The 13,721-nt window shown below is 35.1% G+C and overlaps 1 protein-coding gene across 1 annotated transcript in view; it reads left to right on the forward strand.

Annotated features, from left to right (window-relative positions):
* Positions 1–13,721, forward strand: part of WDR27 (WD repeat domain 27) — a 92,576-nt gene that overhangs the window by 20,839 nt on the left and 58,016 nt on the right. The window contains 4 exon segments of the mRNA XM_065735875.1: positions 689–753; positions 755–788; positions 1,041–1,162; positions 9,509–9,609. Of these exon segments, the coding sequence (XP_065591947.1) occupies positions 689–753; positions 755–788; positions 1,041–1,162; positions 9,509–9,609 (322 nt within the window).

The following is a 13,721-nucleotide window of genomic DNA, read 5'->3' on the forward strand; positions in this document are numbered from 1 at the left end:
GATTTTAAGATCAGATCTGTGTTGCCTATGTTGATATTTTTCATTAAACAGAAATCTCTAATCAGATTAAACATTGTATTAGAATTTAACTATGTAATATAAGTAAACTTGAAGCTGTTTTAGAGGGCTTGAATTGTCCCTAATACCTGCGTGGAGCTTGCCAGTGTCCCTTAGGACCTTGAGGAGTCTGGTACATGCTGGAGGGCCCAGTTCCTTCAGTGATATGCAATCATCCCCTTTTCGTATTCCCACCTACAGGGATTAGGAAATTATCCTTTCCTTACTCTTTTTTTCTGCCCATTTCCTTTTTTATAGTCCCAGTAATTGGTACATGAAATGCTATAAAGAACTAGTGGCACTTCTTTTTGGTCATAGGCGCTTAATGTTTTTTTTTCCCCCTACTCTTTTCCCTATAAAGATGGGATTATTCAAGTGTTTCATGTTGATGGAAGATGTTTTATATTTAGATATCATGTCTATTTTAAATCTATTTTTTGCAAAGTTGTTTTGCTTGCTTCCTTTTTAATAGACCTCATGAACATTTAAAAAGATCTATGGCTTCAACTTTAAAAATAAAAGAATGTGATTTGGTTTGCTTTATGATTCCAAGGAGAGGTTACTGGTGGCTGTATATCATAACCTCTTTCATTAACACTAGCATTTATTTGATTTTTTTTTTTTTTTGCAGATACAAACAGAATTACTTACCAATTGGTACAGAGATTACCCATGGCTTCAACAGCAGAAATCACCTTTACGCTTTTCAGCAGTAAATGATTTCTACTCTTGTATCCTTTAGCAAATTGTTGTTTTCTACTTGGAGTTTTGTATCTGATGACTTGGAAAGAACTACAGTTAAACTAATTTGCATTTTTTTTTTTACATCTCTTTTCTGTTGGTGTTGATACCATACTTTTGTGGTACTGAGTACCTTGGAACTGCATTTCTTTTTTTGCTTTGTTTTGTAAGGCACTAAATACAACAAAATTTATCTTTGCTCCTTTTAAACCAATGTAACTTTAACACAGGTAATCTTACAGATATTGTTTTTACAGCTGGCAGCGACCGAGCATTGGAAGTTTTTGATCTCAATGCAGGCTGCAGCATAGCAGTGATACCAGAAGTTCATACTAGATCAGTCCATCAGATCTGTCAAAACAAGGTATATATATCTGTATATTTATAGTAGTGGATGTACATCAGCAAAAAATATTAAATACATAATTACCCATATCATTAGAGTTTGTCTTGGGATGGACAGGGCATAATTCTATGTGATAAAGGTGTATCCACAGACAAGATCACATCCATTCTCTAATGGCCAGGGGTAGTAATAATGGCTGAACAAGCCTGCTAGCGAGACAGTGCGTCTTACACTTAGCAGCAGAACAGTCTGGACCAAGTATAGCTGTTAGGATTGATTAACTGTAAACATGTGAGATGTTTGTAAACTTCTAGTCATTTTCATAGCTGCTAACACTTTCCACGTTTCTGACTTGCACTTTTACCACACTGTTTAGGAAACTGAATGCTTTTCCTTACTGACTTGTTGCAATGCTTATATAGATGGTATTTAACATTCACAGTGAATTTTTGGTACCTCAGAATGTCTCATGACTAAGAGGAAACAAGTTGGATGTTTAGTTTTTGCACGCAAAAATGAAGAGAGCTGTAAAATTGAAATGGGTCCTATTCTAGATCATTCTGCATTATTTTTACCAGAAACCAAAACTATGTACATTGTTCTGAGGGGATTATGCTGGGGGTTATGTGTTCTCCTAATATTCTTTTCTTAACATGGGAAAGAGAAGTTGATAATTTATATGTTAAATAATTGAATGTACATCTTAGTCTCTATATAAATGAATACTGGGTTCATCTTGTATTATGTTCATCTGGTATTATGTGACTTGTTATATTATGTTAATTATATTGTTCATCTGGTATTATGTGACTTTCTAGGTCTGTTGTCTTATGCAAGTGTTCTATAAATTTGAATATTAAGTCATCTGATTTATTTTGGGACTTTGGAAATGAAAAATTGCTCAGTATTGCAGTGGAGTGGATAACTTCAAAACTCCTCTTAAAAAAAAAGAAACTTGAAGATTGATTTGAACATTTGGAAATTTTATGTTCCTTTACATGATAGAATGCCTACTGTGTTAGGTTTTGTTGATTCTTTCCCATTTGGAAAGTCCTTATTTCTGTGGGTTTAAAACAGTTCCTTATTACTACTTTTGTATAATACTTTGTGGGTTTTCCTGTGAGATGTGATCTGGTAAAGTACTTAAAATTGTGCTAACTATTTCAGTGCTATTTGTAACACATATAAACTTAAAGCTTTGGCTTTTCTTTTTGCTTGGTCAGCTGAGTGGTTTCAGGTTATTTAATCAAGAAAAACTTTAAGGCTGTGGACAAGTATTCACTTAGGAGAAAAACTAGAGGCATGTGGTATAGCAGACAAAATTCCTCATTTTAGAAGAAAACTATAGATCAAAGTTTTCTATTTTTCCAGTTACATAAAATTAGTCTTTAGCTGATGGTATAGTTTTCTATACTTGCTATCTTGTTACATTAGAATAAACTGTTAAAAGTCTATATAAATTGGTACATTTGCTTTAAGACAACATTTTGAAATATCTTGTAGACTTGCACAATAATAGTAAATGCTGCATATATCCTGTTTAAAGAGTAGAATATTAGAATCTAAAACTTTGACTACTCTTCCTGTTGGAGTGGGATGGTGTAGAAGGAGACCTGTGAAGTGCTTTTAAAACTGTGGTGTCCATACCGTTATATTTATGGAGGCTTTCCTTTGGACTAGGCCAATTCTAGCCTTGTGAACTGAATGTTCACTAATGGCTGCAATGCATTAGATCTATTCTTGTAGTGCTTTTTTTTCCTTTGTATAGCTGCATGCAAAAGTATATCAGTTTCCATGTTTTAAGGTTGCTGTTGTATGCATCCTGAACAGTAGTAAATGAAGATGTCTATTTTTTAAAACAGATAATGGAGGAAATCTATTAAGAAGGTTTTGATAAAACACTGATGAAGTTGTGATTTGATTGATTTGCATATCTGTTCTTTGTATAGGATGTTCTACTAACATATAGAACCAGCATGCAATTCTGTTACTGCTTGCTTTGAAAAACAGCAGTTGTACAAAAGTACATATACCTTGCTGTGTTAATACTTTCAATTGTAAATATTTCTTTTTTGTCAGTTCTAGAGATTACTTGCAGTCTGCAAATGTACAAATTTTATTTCAGCCTTCAATGTACTTGATTAAGCTTATTTTGTCACTTGGAATGTGTTCTTAGGCATCAGGCATGTCTCCTGTAAATAGTATTGAGTTGTCTTCCAAAAAAAGTTAGCAGGAAATATTGTGAATACATGTATTCATATATAAGATTGCACCAATGGTTATAAATTCACTCTTAAAGAGTGATGTAGTGCTATTTTTCAACTTGGAACCCATTTAAACAAATGTGAATCCTGTTTTTAAAATTTCTTACTCTGAATATAAAAATGTTTAGAAGATAATGAGTGGCAGTAAAAATTAAATAAGCCTGTCATGTTACTTGTATGTGCTGTAACCTGCTGTTGAATCAGCATTTTTGTAAAGATACTCCCAGATTACAGGGGACAGAATATAAATTTAGAATGCTGTGTAGGCAACTGTGCAAAGGAACACTCAAGCAATAAAATATCAACTAAATCCAAGAATTTGTTGTGCTAATCTTGTCTAATTTTCAAAGTCTTCTTCTCTGGTCGGTTAGCTAAAATTTATGTGAATCAGGAAATCCTTTTCTTGTTTCAGTTCTCAAAATTTTCAGTAATGTCAGTGAAGCCAGAGAATAATTACTTACAGTGGTCTCTCTTCCAAATCTGTTCCAAATACTGTGGCTAAAACTATTAAGTTCACACTTCCTCATTCTCCTTGAATTCTCTAATGGTTGTAGATTAAATATAAAAAACTCTTGCTCTTGTAGACTAGCAAATTCCTTCATCTCTTTTCAGGTGAATTGTGAATCTGGTGGTGGTTCTGCTGATTCCTACTAGCTCTTCTCCTTCCTTGGAGAAGAAAGCAGCAACAACCAGGTGGAGTTTCCAGGTTATTTTCTATATTGGCAGTGAGAAAGGGAGAAAAGTGACAATCTCTGTGAAGGCTGTGTTGCCTTAAGCTTGCTGCCAGTTTGCCACAGTTTCAGAGTAACCTACAGCTGAGGTCTGCTTCCCTGATACTCTGTCCTGTTTCATCCTTTCACTCTGGATGAACGCTTGTGCAGCTGTTTCCATTTTCTGCAGTCTCTTTCCTTTTTATCTACTTCCCTTTTCCAATACAATCCTTTATATTTTTTTCATTCCTCATTACTTTTCTGGTCATCCACAATCATGTGGCTGTAGTTTTCTATACTTTCCAGTAAGAAAGAATTGTGTTAATCTGCTTTATGTGTTCTCCTTTCACTTCCTTCAACCTCAGTGTTTTAGAAGGGCTCAGAGGTGCCAGATGCAAGAACTATAAGAAGGAAGCTTAGGGCAGGTAATGGCCATGAGAAAGGAGGAGGAAGAAGGGAGATAGGGACCAACATCACTAAAGCTAATTTCCAGAAGGCTAAGACTTCTGCTTTACTCTGAAAAGTAATTCTAAGCGTATTTAAATGCAGTAGCGGTTAAATGGCAAGACAGTCTTAAACTCTGTTTTTAATGCAGAGTTATCTTGGATGCAAAAAACTCAATAGTACAATGCTGAAGAAAGTTATAAAAATTACATGGATGCTGAACAAGTACTGGTTATTATTGAATGTCAGAAGGAAATTCTGGCTAGCCAATCTTTATAGAGATGACTGATGGTGAGAAGTTGCCTTGTGTTGCTACATGTTTATAGGGAGATGAAGAATAATGAAGCTAGTGAAATAATAGAATAACGAATCTAGTGTTAGGAATCTAGTATAGATTAGCATACTAGATTTGCATCGTAATACAAAATGTATACTGCTGTACTTCTTTCCTTCTTTGTATTTTTTTAATGCTAGGAGTAGCTGAATGTCTTAGTACTACCCCTTTTACTTTGAAAACCTTAAATTGCAACAGTGATTGATAGTAACATGTATGTGTACACAAGCACTACATATATTTATGGGCATATATTTCTATATATTCTCACCTGTCTGTCTGTAATACTTCATTGACTAGGTGCCTTTTCTTTGGATCTTTGTATATCTTCTAGAGAACACTGCTCTTGTTGTGAATTTGTGTTACTTTGGGAAGGGAGATCAGGGCAGGAATGTTTCAAGCATCCCTTGGATGGAACATAGTTTTTCTGTGATGTATGAAGAGGTCATTTTAGAGCTGTACTTAGAGATCTGTGCCAAATTTAAGTATTGTTTGAAGAAAGTAGTAGAATGGGAAGAGGAAGCTGGGCAAAATTGTAACATGTTAGAAAGCTTTCCCATTATATTTTTCTTTATGTAGTGTAGTTACTTGCTGGTGTCTGTTCATATTTCAAGTTGTCTCATAGGTTAGATTTATAGACAGATTTTAGTATTTGACTGTAATGCAGAACTCTTTGTTCAGGATCCAAAATAGTGCAACTTCAGTACTGAATTTCAGGAGAGGAAATCACAAATGACATATGTGCCTGGCTCTGGAAGCTTGGTATATGGGAAAAGTTTGAAATGAAATTACTTGCAGAATTTTAGTGCTTATAATTGCTTGCCTTGAAACTCTTTAAACTTTATTTAGTTGAGCATATTAATGCCTATCATTTGAAACTTGGTATTTTTTTTGTTTCCTTAACTAAGCCTCTTGACACCAAACTGTCCTGAAGTCCTTGGGACATGCCACATGATTATGATGAAGGTTCCTCCATCTTCAGTTACAGTTTATTCCAGCAATAATAAAATGAGTTAAGCATCCTTTCTGAAGAATTTTAAGCTTAGGTCATAAATATCATCTTCTAAACCCACAGTGACTCCAAGTACTGTGTTCTTTATAACCTTCACTTTTACACCACTTATACTTTCAGTTTTGCTCCCTATATTCACTGAGCACCCTTCTTCAACTGCATCCTCATCTTCTTATCAAGTCCTTGTTACTAGTTGAACAAGAGTTACATTCAGAGCAGGCATGTGTGCCACTTTCCTTTTCTACTACTGTCCCAGTTTGAATTTTTTAGCTAGTTACTCATTTATGAGTATCTTGTGGAAATGTAGCTATGAGACCTTTTTCTCCATCACATTTAAACTGTGAAACAGATAAAAAATTTCTGAATGGAAATTAGTAGATGGTACAATTACATAAATTTCATTAGGGAACTGGGATAATTATATGATTCTTGAAGATGTGGTGGTGATATTGTTGCAGACTCAGAAGATTAGGTTTCAGAGTATTTTCTCATGAAACTGGAGATAAAGATTCAGTGTTCTCCTCAGCTTGAGGACAATGCTGGAAGTCATTCACTTTTCAGTGATAGACAGGAAGCAATAGGCTAATGTCAAGGGTCTGTGCACTCTTCTCTTAAGCTGTGCCATGGGATGCAGAGCAGGCTTCAGGAAGTGAGGAAGAAAGAGAAAGTATGGTGTAGCACACACAAACAGCACCTATGTGGGAGAAGATAGTTTTGGTTTCCAGCCCTCAGTCTCAACACTCTTAAAACTGCTTTTAGTACAGTGTTACTACTAGACCATAATAATGCCATTAAGATTCTTTCGAAGCAATGAGAAAATGTTGGTATTCTGATTGTGATGACTTTGCTTTAACAAAGTTTTTAGTTCACTTTTTCAGGTTCAGTATAAGTTAACATCCTAAACTGTTAATAACTTATTTACACTGCTGTAGGTTCTTTTCCAAACAGTGTTTTACAGCTTTATGTGTTTGTTTTGGTACATAGGATCACCTAAAGAAAATTGGTTAATGATGATTAACAAAATATTACTTGACTTTTCATACTTCCACCCCACTCCCCCCCGGATCTTTTTGTTTCAAGGTCATCCATCCTTTCACAAGGATAAGTACATGATGTAGAAGTAGTTTATTTATTGTATTTTCCAGAGGTTATATAGTATTCCAACAGTCAGCTAAGATTTTTCTTTAAGATAAACGTATCTAATGCTACTACCTTGATGTCTCTAGCGTAAGCTGGCAAGACTGGATGATTCTGATGTTGATGTGTAGTCAGTGAATGTGGTCAAGATTCTATTGAACTCTGTTTAACTTGGAGATAATTTTTATTTGGAAGTTGCAATGTAACTGCTCTAGAGAGAAGCTGAGAAAAGATTGCAGTGATGGATGATGAAGATGATGGGAATAAGTGATTTATCTGTCAGAAGAAATTAATATACAGAATACCCCACTGCTTTGCATTTTAGGATAACTCACAAATTAATGAACTGTAAAACCACAAAAGTGTAAATAACTTCCAGCTTGCTTATTCCAACTCGTATATATTGAGTTTTTCATTGCTGTTTTCTACAGCAATATTCAATAATAATTGTAGTTCCAACTTCCATTTATAACTTAAACTGATATATTAGAGCTTAAGAAGTAAGATCTTATATAAGCTACATAAGATGTAGCTTATCTTACTGTCAAAACTTTAGAGCAGGAAAGGAGCAAAGTTTTTACATGAATGTTGTCTTGCAAGTAGTACTGTTAGCCTTTCATAAAGGAGAAGTGTGTAAGGTAAACATATTTTCATTTTCAGAGAACTTTTTGCGTTATCTGTGATCACTCCTGCTTGTAGCAACAGTTGATAGTGCATTTCTGAAGCAAATTAAAAAAGTGCTCTAGCTTAACAAACACCATCCTTAGGATGAATACTGTCTATTTTGCAAGTTGTTAGATTTTGTTTTTATGCATAATGGAGATACAGAGACTGTGAGAATGTGTAAACTTCAACTTTGTTGAGAAATCAGTGGCAAGTGCATTTTAATTCATCTGTTAGAGCAGACTGTGGTAATCCTTAGCTTAGAAAATGAAAACTCCTGCACTCTGAGTGCTGAGTGCTCAGCTTTGTCTTGCCATTTGGACAATTCTGTTGACTAAATACTGGAGAACTTTCCATCCATATGCCAATTTTCATAAGAAATAGAAGATTCCTGGCAGTTCAGCACTGATTGCGGGAAATGGCCTTGAGGTTTCCATGATGTATTCAGCCAAATCAAGAATGTGAATGGCAAGGAAAGGAAAGGAGTTTCAACTGTTCTGTTCCCTGGAGAAAGAAGGTTTTAGCCAGTGAAAAGGTCAAGGTTTGCCAACGTGGATTTCAAAAAAAGTCAGAGGTTTAAATGTATCCTGGATTTAATTATTTAAAGGAATGAAGCCCAAATCAATCCTGGTATGGATGAGCACGATTACTACTGGAATTAGAAAGGCATAAGTGCATGCTCTGGACTAAATGTGGCTTATAGTTAAACACTGGACTATTCTAGTTATCTGTATTATGCAGCTTGAATTTGTTGAGATAGCAATTATCTAAAGTTTTGTTTTCACTTTTCTTGTCCTTTACCCAGACAGCCTGGAAAAAAAAGTAACTTCAACCTAGAATTTATTAGAATATTCTCTGCCTGCATTGTGTATGTTTTCTTTACTGTGAAAACAAAATTGATTAGTTATTCTATGAATGTTACAGACTCTAACTTTTGGAATTTATAATTTGCTAATGAATGGATGTGGGCTATTTCACATTTTTTCTAATTGATCAATATTTTGTTTGTATCTAGAATATGGTGTAAAATGTTTAGTTTTTGGTGACATGAAAATTCCTTGAAATGCAGTTGACCAATACTAATAACTGCTATGGGTTTTTTTGTCCCTTATTAAAAAGAAAATCTTTAAAATTTGTGTCATATGGCCTTAGCCTTCTTGTAGTCAGTTCTGGGTTCTTTACTCCCTGACATACACACACCTCGCTTCCGAGCTACTTCAACTGCTCTCTGGCTAGTCCTGCTTGAAGTTTAAGTGTATACATGCTTGCTTACTCAGCCTGAATTGCCCCTGCTACTTGTACTACAGGCCCTCAGCCCCTATGACCAGTGGTCCAACTTCAACTGCTGGTATTTAATTTCACTTGTTCCAATCTCTCCAGTTGCTGGCACGTGGACCAACAGGCTACTTGGTCTGTGCTCCCTCTCTACTTGCTGGTATTCAGACCCTCACTTACTCCAAGACAGTCTTGTGCAGTCACAAAATGTTCTTCCCCCTACTGCCCTAATTAATCTCATACTCATAGGTTATTATCCCCCTCAGTCTGTGTGATGACCCAGAGATTCCCTTTGACTCATTTTGGTAGGTGTCATCCCTGGATCAAGGCTGTCCTGGAAAGAAGCTGAGATGGTGCTACATTTTTCTGAATGAGTTGTAGGGTACATGTGCCAGTGTTCCTCTGTACTTCTCTTTGCAGAAAAGCTTTCTATTTCATAGTCTAATAAAATGTAGTATTTATTCTTGAATAAAGTAATACTTAGCACCACAGTAACTTATTTGAAATTAATTTCAATATTTACAGGGATCAGCATTCAGCACTCAGAAGACAGAAGCTTACAACCTTTCCATGACTGCAGCTGTATGTGATGGCATCAAACTCTGGGATTTAAGAACTCTCAAGGCTAAAATAGGTACCTTAGAATAAAAATGCATACTTTTGTTGTCATACTCGCTGTGGAATCAGTTCTGTAGATTTTTATCCATTGGTTCCTCAGTAGTAGTTATTTGTGTGTAAACCATTAAATTATCAAGATTTATCAAGATGGATAAGTCATAAGTGGTATCTAATTGTGTGTACAGAATAGCACATTGAACTGGATGCTAATAGTATTTCCAAAACAGCATATCCATTCTGCTAAGGAAGATAATATTTATGATCTAGCTTTTAAAATACAAATGTAACTGTAACATTATTATATATCTTTATGTATTTATATAAATATGTAATACATTATGGTGAACTCAGAATAAGATGCTACAATTTTTTAAAAAAACATAACTTATAATGTTGGATATGGGAAAGCCATTTGACAGAGAGAGAGTGGCAGACAGGTAAAATTATATGGTAGAAGAGATTCTTAAGACAAGCTCTTTATGCAGGTTGAAAAGATTGTATTTAAAAGGAAAAGGCATTTGAATGGGGAAGATGCTCAGATATTGAGGAATAATTCATATTCAGTGTGTGCATGTAAACACTGAAGGAATTAAAAATATTATTTTCTGCAATTGCATTTTCTGTTTAGGAAATGTTTAATGATTGTTTCAATTATTTTCATATTTTTGTGATAAGAACATATTAAACCTATAGGGGGCACATGTGCTCTTGACAAAAGTATTGCTGTATTACCTGTCAGAAAATAATGTAGCTAGAGAATGCGGAGGTTGGAATCTGTTACCTTCTTATGTTTTTCTAATAAGCTGCCTTAACTCTATTGCTAGAAGAGTAATGAAAAAGTGAACAGATTTTCACAGATCACTTATCTGTCTCTTCATTTCAAATTGCTTATGAGTAGAGCAGGTGAATGGTAAAACAGTTAAAGTGTAAAATCTGGGCAATCAATTAAATGAATAGGTCCTGGGAAGAGAGGAATAATTTATGTTCTTGCTTTGTATTTAATTTGGCAAAGTCAGTATATCCTAGTGTCCGAGTTCTGTTAGTCAAACTTTAAAAAAAGGTAATTATGGGTCATTAAGAACTTTATTTTCAGAATGTGCATTGGCTGTTGTGTACATATGTTTGTTTCATGTTATGATGATCAACGATGGTAATCATTGTAGAGAAGAAACTGAAAATAGATCACTTCTTCATTTGCTCGTAACTTTTTTTGGATAAAGTACCAATTTTTACAAATTTTCTCTCATTCCTCTGGCTAGAGGTTAAATCTTCTGTATTTTAAAATCTGTTCTTGAGTTCTCGTAAGGAAGAAAGCTGCTCACTTTTTCCTAATGTGTTCACCAGGTGTTTTACACATAAATAATATGAAAATGGCTGAATTTGGAAAGCTTTGCCTGAACTTGGAAAAGGTCTTCACTGAAGTGTTAGGTCGACTATACAGTTACAAGTATTGAAAACTTTTTGCTTTTTTGTTTAGAAGTCTTGTCCAATCAAATCCAGTCCATTCCTTGCACGTACTGTGGAGATTAGATTCTAAACAATCTCGTGGTGGGCCAATTCCTTTAATCTCTTATTGCTGATTTGTAAAGTTAGTGTATCTGCTATTACTGTGTTTTGAGTGGTCCCTCTGGAATGATCTTTTTTTTTCTGCTTTGGGTTTGCCAGAATAAGGTTTGTTCCTAAAATCTTTTTCCAGTGTTCTTGATGTATGGAAAAGGTAATTCCACCTTCTAATGTGTAGTATTTGCAACCCTGTGGGTAGTAATACTAACTTCAAGATATCAACTTTATTTTGTTGTCTTTATTCTAAGTGTTCAGGGAACCATGTTAAGAACTGTTCTGATTTTGTTTATCTTCTTATTGCCTTTTTGTTAGTTTCTTCTTGTCATTCTTCATTTCTCATTCTTCTGACATGAATTGCTGGTATGCATTGCTTTAATCATAGTTGAATTGTAGAATGCTCAGGTTTGGTTTCTAAACCTTGCTTAGAGTAAATCTTCTGGCGCTTCATGCTGACTTACAACTTTATAAGCTTTGAACATACTAAGTTTATTTTTCCTTTTTTTTCCCTCTCAGTACGTATTATCAAACTTTTTTTCTACCTGTGGAAATTCGTTTGTTTAATCTTTTCTCTGGTCTTGAAGTTGGTGAGAATTTTTTTGCTCCTTCAACTTCATCATCTTTACTAGATAAAGCTGTGAATCTGTCTATGTCTTTCAGTACTGGTGGTTTGCAAGCATTCCAGGGCTGCTTCAGAGAGTGCCAAAAAGTCTTCTGAGTTCCTCTGAAGGTGATACAAGAAAAGGCATTTTAACTTTCAGATGTTGCCAGCCAACCTCACACAGCCAGGTCATCTTGCCAATAAATGAGAGAATCTTGGACACTACTAGTGATGTTTGGACTTGCTCAGACTCCTGCTTCATTTGCTTTTAAATGCATGAATTTCTAAAGTTACATCTGAAGACTGTGAACATTTTTATATTTATCCTGCATTCTTATTTATAACCACTGCTAAGAAAAGTTCCAGTCTACAAAGCAACGTAAATAACTAAGGTGGTGAGGTTACATCTTCTTGGAAGAGCCACCAACTTTTTGGATACTATTCTTCCAGGTTACTATAATAAGTATCAGGCTTTATAAATGCATGTAATGGGGTAAGATAATGACATTTGATCAGCTGTGAAATGCATATTGAGTCTGTCTTGTGTGCAAAGAATAGCTAGATGGAGAAAAAGTGAAATTATTAGTGAAACAATAGTTAGATGCAGTGAACATGAAAGTTATACTCATAGCTGTTTGAGAGAAACTTTAGGGTTACTCTCAGCAATCCTTTTGCATGTCAGACAAACTCAAATTAAGCATTCAAACCCCTTGTCACTGAGCATTTAAGTCTTTTTTACGACGAAACATTGTAGACACTTAATTGCCTGTAAGACTTAAAAATGTTACCATTTTATCATCTTGACCCTTTTATCTCCTTATGTTGAATGTATTTCAGAAGCATTACAACTTTTTTTTGAGGTCAGGAGTCTAGTACTCATTCATGCATCTGTACCTGTTGCCTTTACCATTTAATGTTCATTTTAAATATTGGAATGACAATAGTTGACAGGTCCAAGTACAAATTAAGCCTCATCCATCAATCTTGTCTGCTTTTAGCCTGTCATGAAAACACAGTGGCAGGAGACAAATTTCTGCATCCCATTGCTGTAAAATCAACACTTAGAACATAATTTTAATATTAAGGAAAATTCCATTCCCTTATACAATACAAACACAAATGGCAGACTAGACAAAATGCCAGTTGATTCCTTACATTTGTTGTTTGAATTTCATGTGACAGTTTTTACTTGTCTTACTCTTCATTTTTTTTATTCCCATTTACAGATAAGATAATTCCGTGTGATATAGTAGCCACAAAGAAATTTTCTTCCATTTGTGATGTTAGGAAGAGACTAATTCTAAGTGTTGCTCTCTGCACTTCTGTAAATGCCTGATTCATTGACTTGTAGCATAAGCTCACATTCATCAGCAAAATTTCATGAGTGCTCTTATCTTCATGACTGGCTGATACTGGGAAAGATCAGCTGTCCAGATTTCTGCAGAAGTTTGTGGTTTTCCTTGTGCTTTTTCATTCCAAGTGGTCACAGGTGTAAGAGGAGTTCCAGAATGTGAATTGGTGAAAAGCTTTATTCCAGGTAGATTTCAACTTTTCTACTTTCTTGCTCATGAGTGAAATGTGGCTAAAGTCATGGAGGCATGTAGATTCACTCTTTTTATGACACTTAAATGCATATTCTAGCAGTATCTTGATTTACTTTTTGGGTACAGTTTAACTCAAGCTTATGGACTACGCTGTGAGGGCCCTGTGAGCCCCACTGGGCCTTAAATGCTCAAACCAGCCTTGAATCACTACTGAAATGCTCTGTACTTTGCTCCAGATTTTCCTTTTAAGCTAAAGTCCTGGATATTCAGTCTTTGCCAGGCGTATGATATAGGTTTGTGTGTCTCAAGTTCTACTTGAGCCTTGTTTTCTATGTGGACCTTAGATCTACCTGCTTTAGGTAGCTTGCCCTGATTTCTGTCTTCAGAAAGTACCTACCACATGGCTATCCTTCGG

The sequence above is a fragment of the Cyrtonyx montezumae genome, unplaced genomic scaffold (genome assembly GCF_038088225.1).
Source record: "Cyrtonyx montezumae isolate F1298 unplaced genomic scaffold, pur_monq_1.0 scaffold_0, whole genome shotgun sequence".
Taxonomy (NCBI): Eukaryota; Metazoa; Chordata; class Aves; order Galliformes; family Odontophoridae; genus Cyrtonyx; species Cyrtonyx montezumae.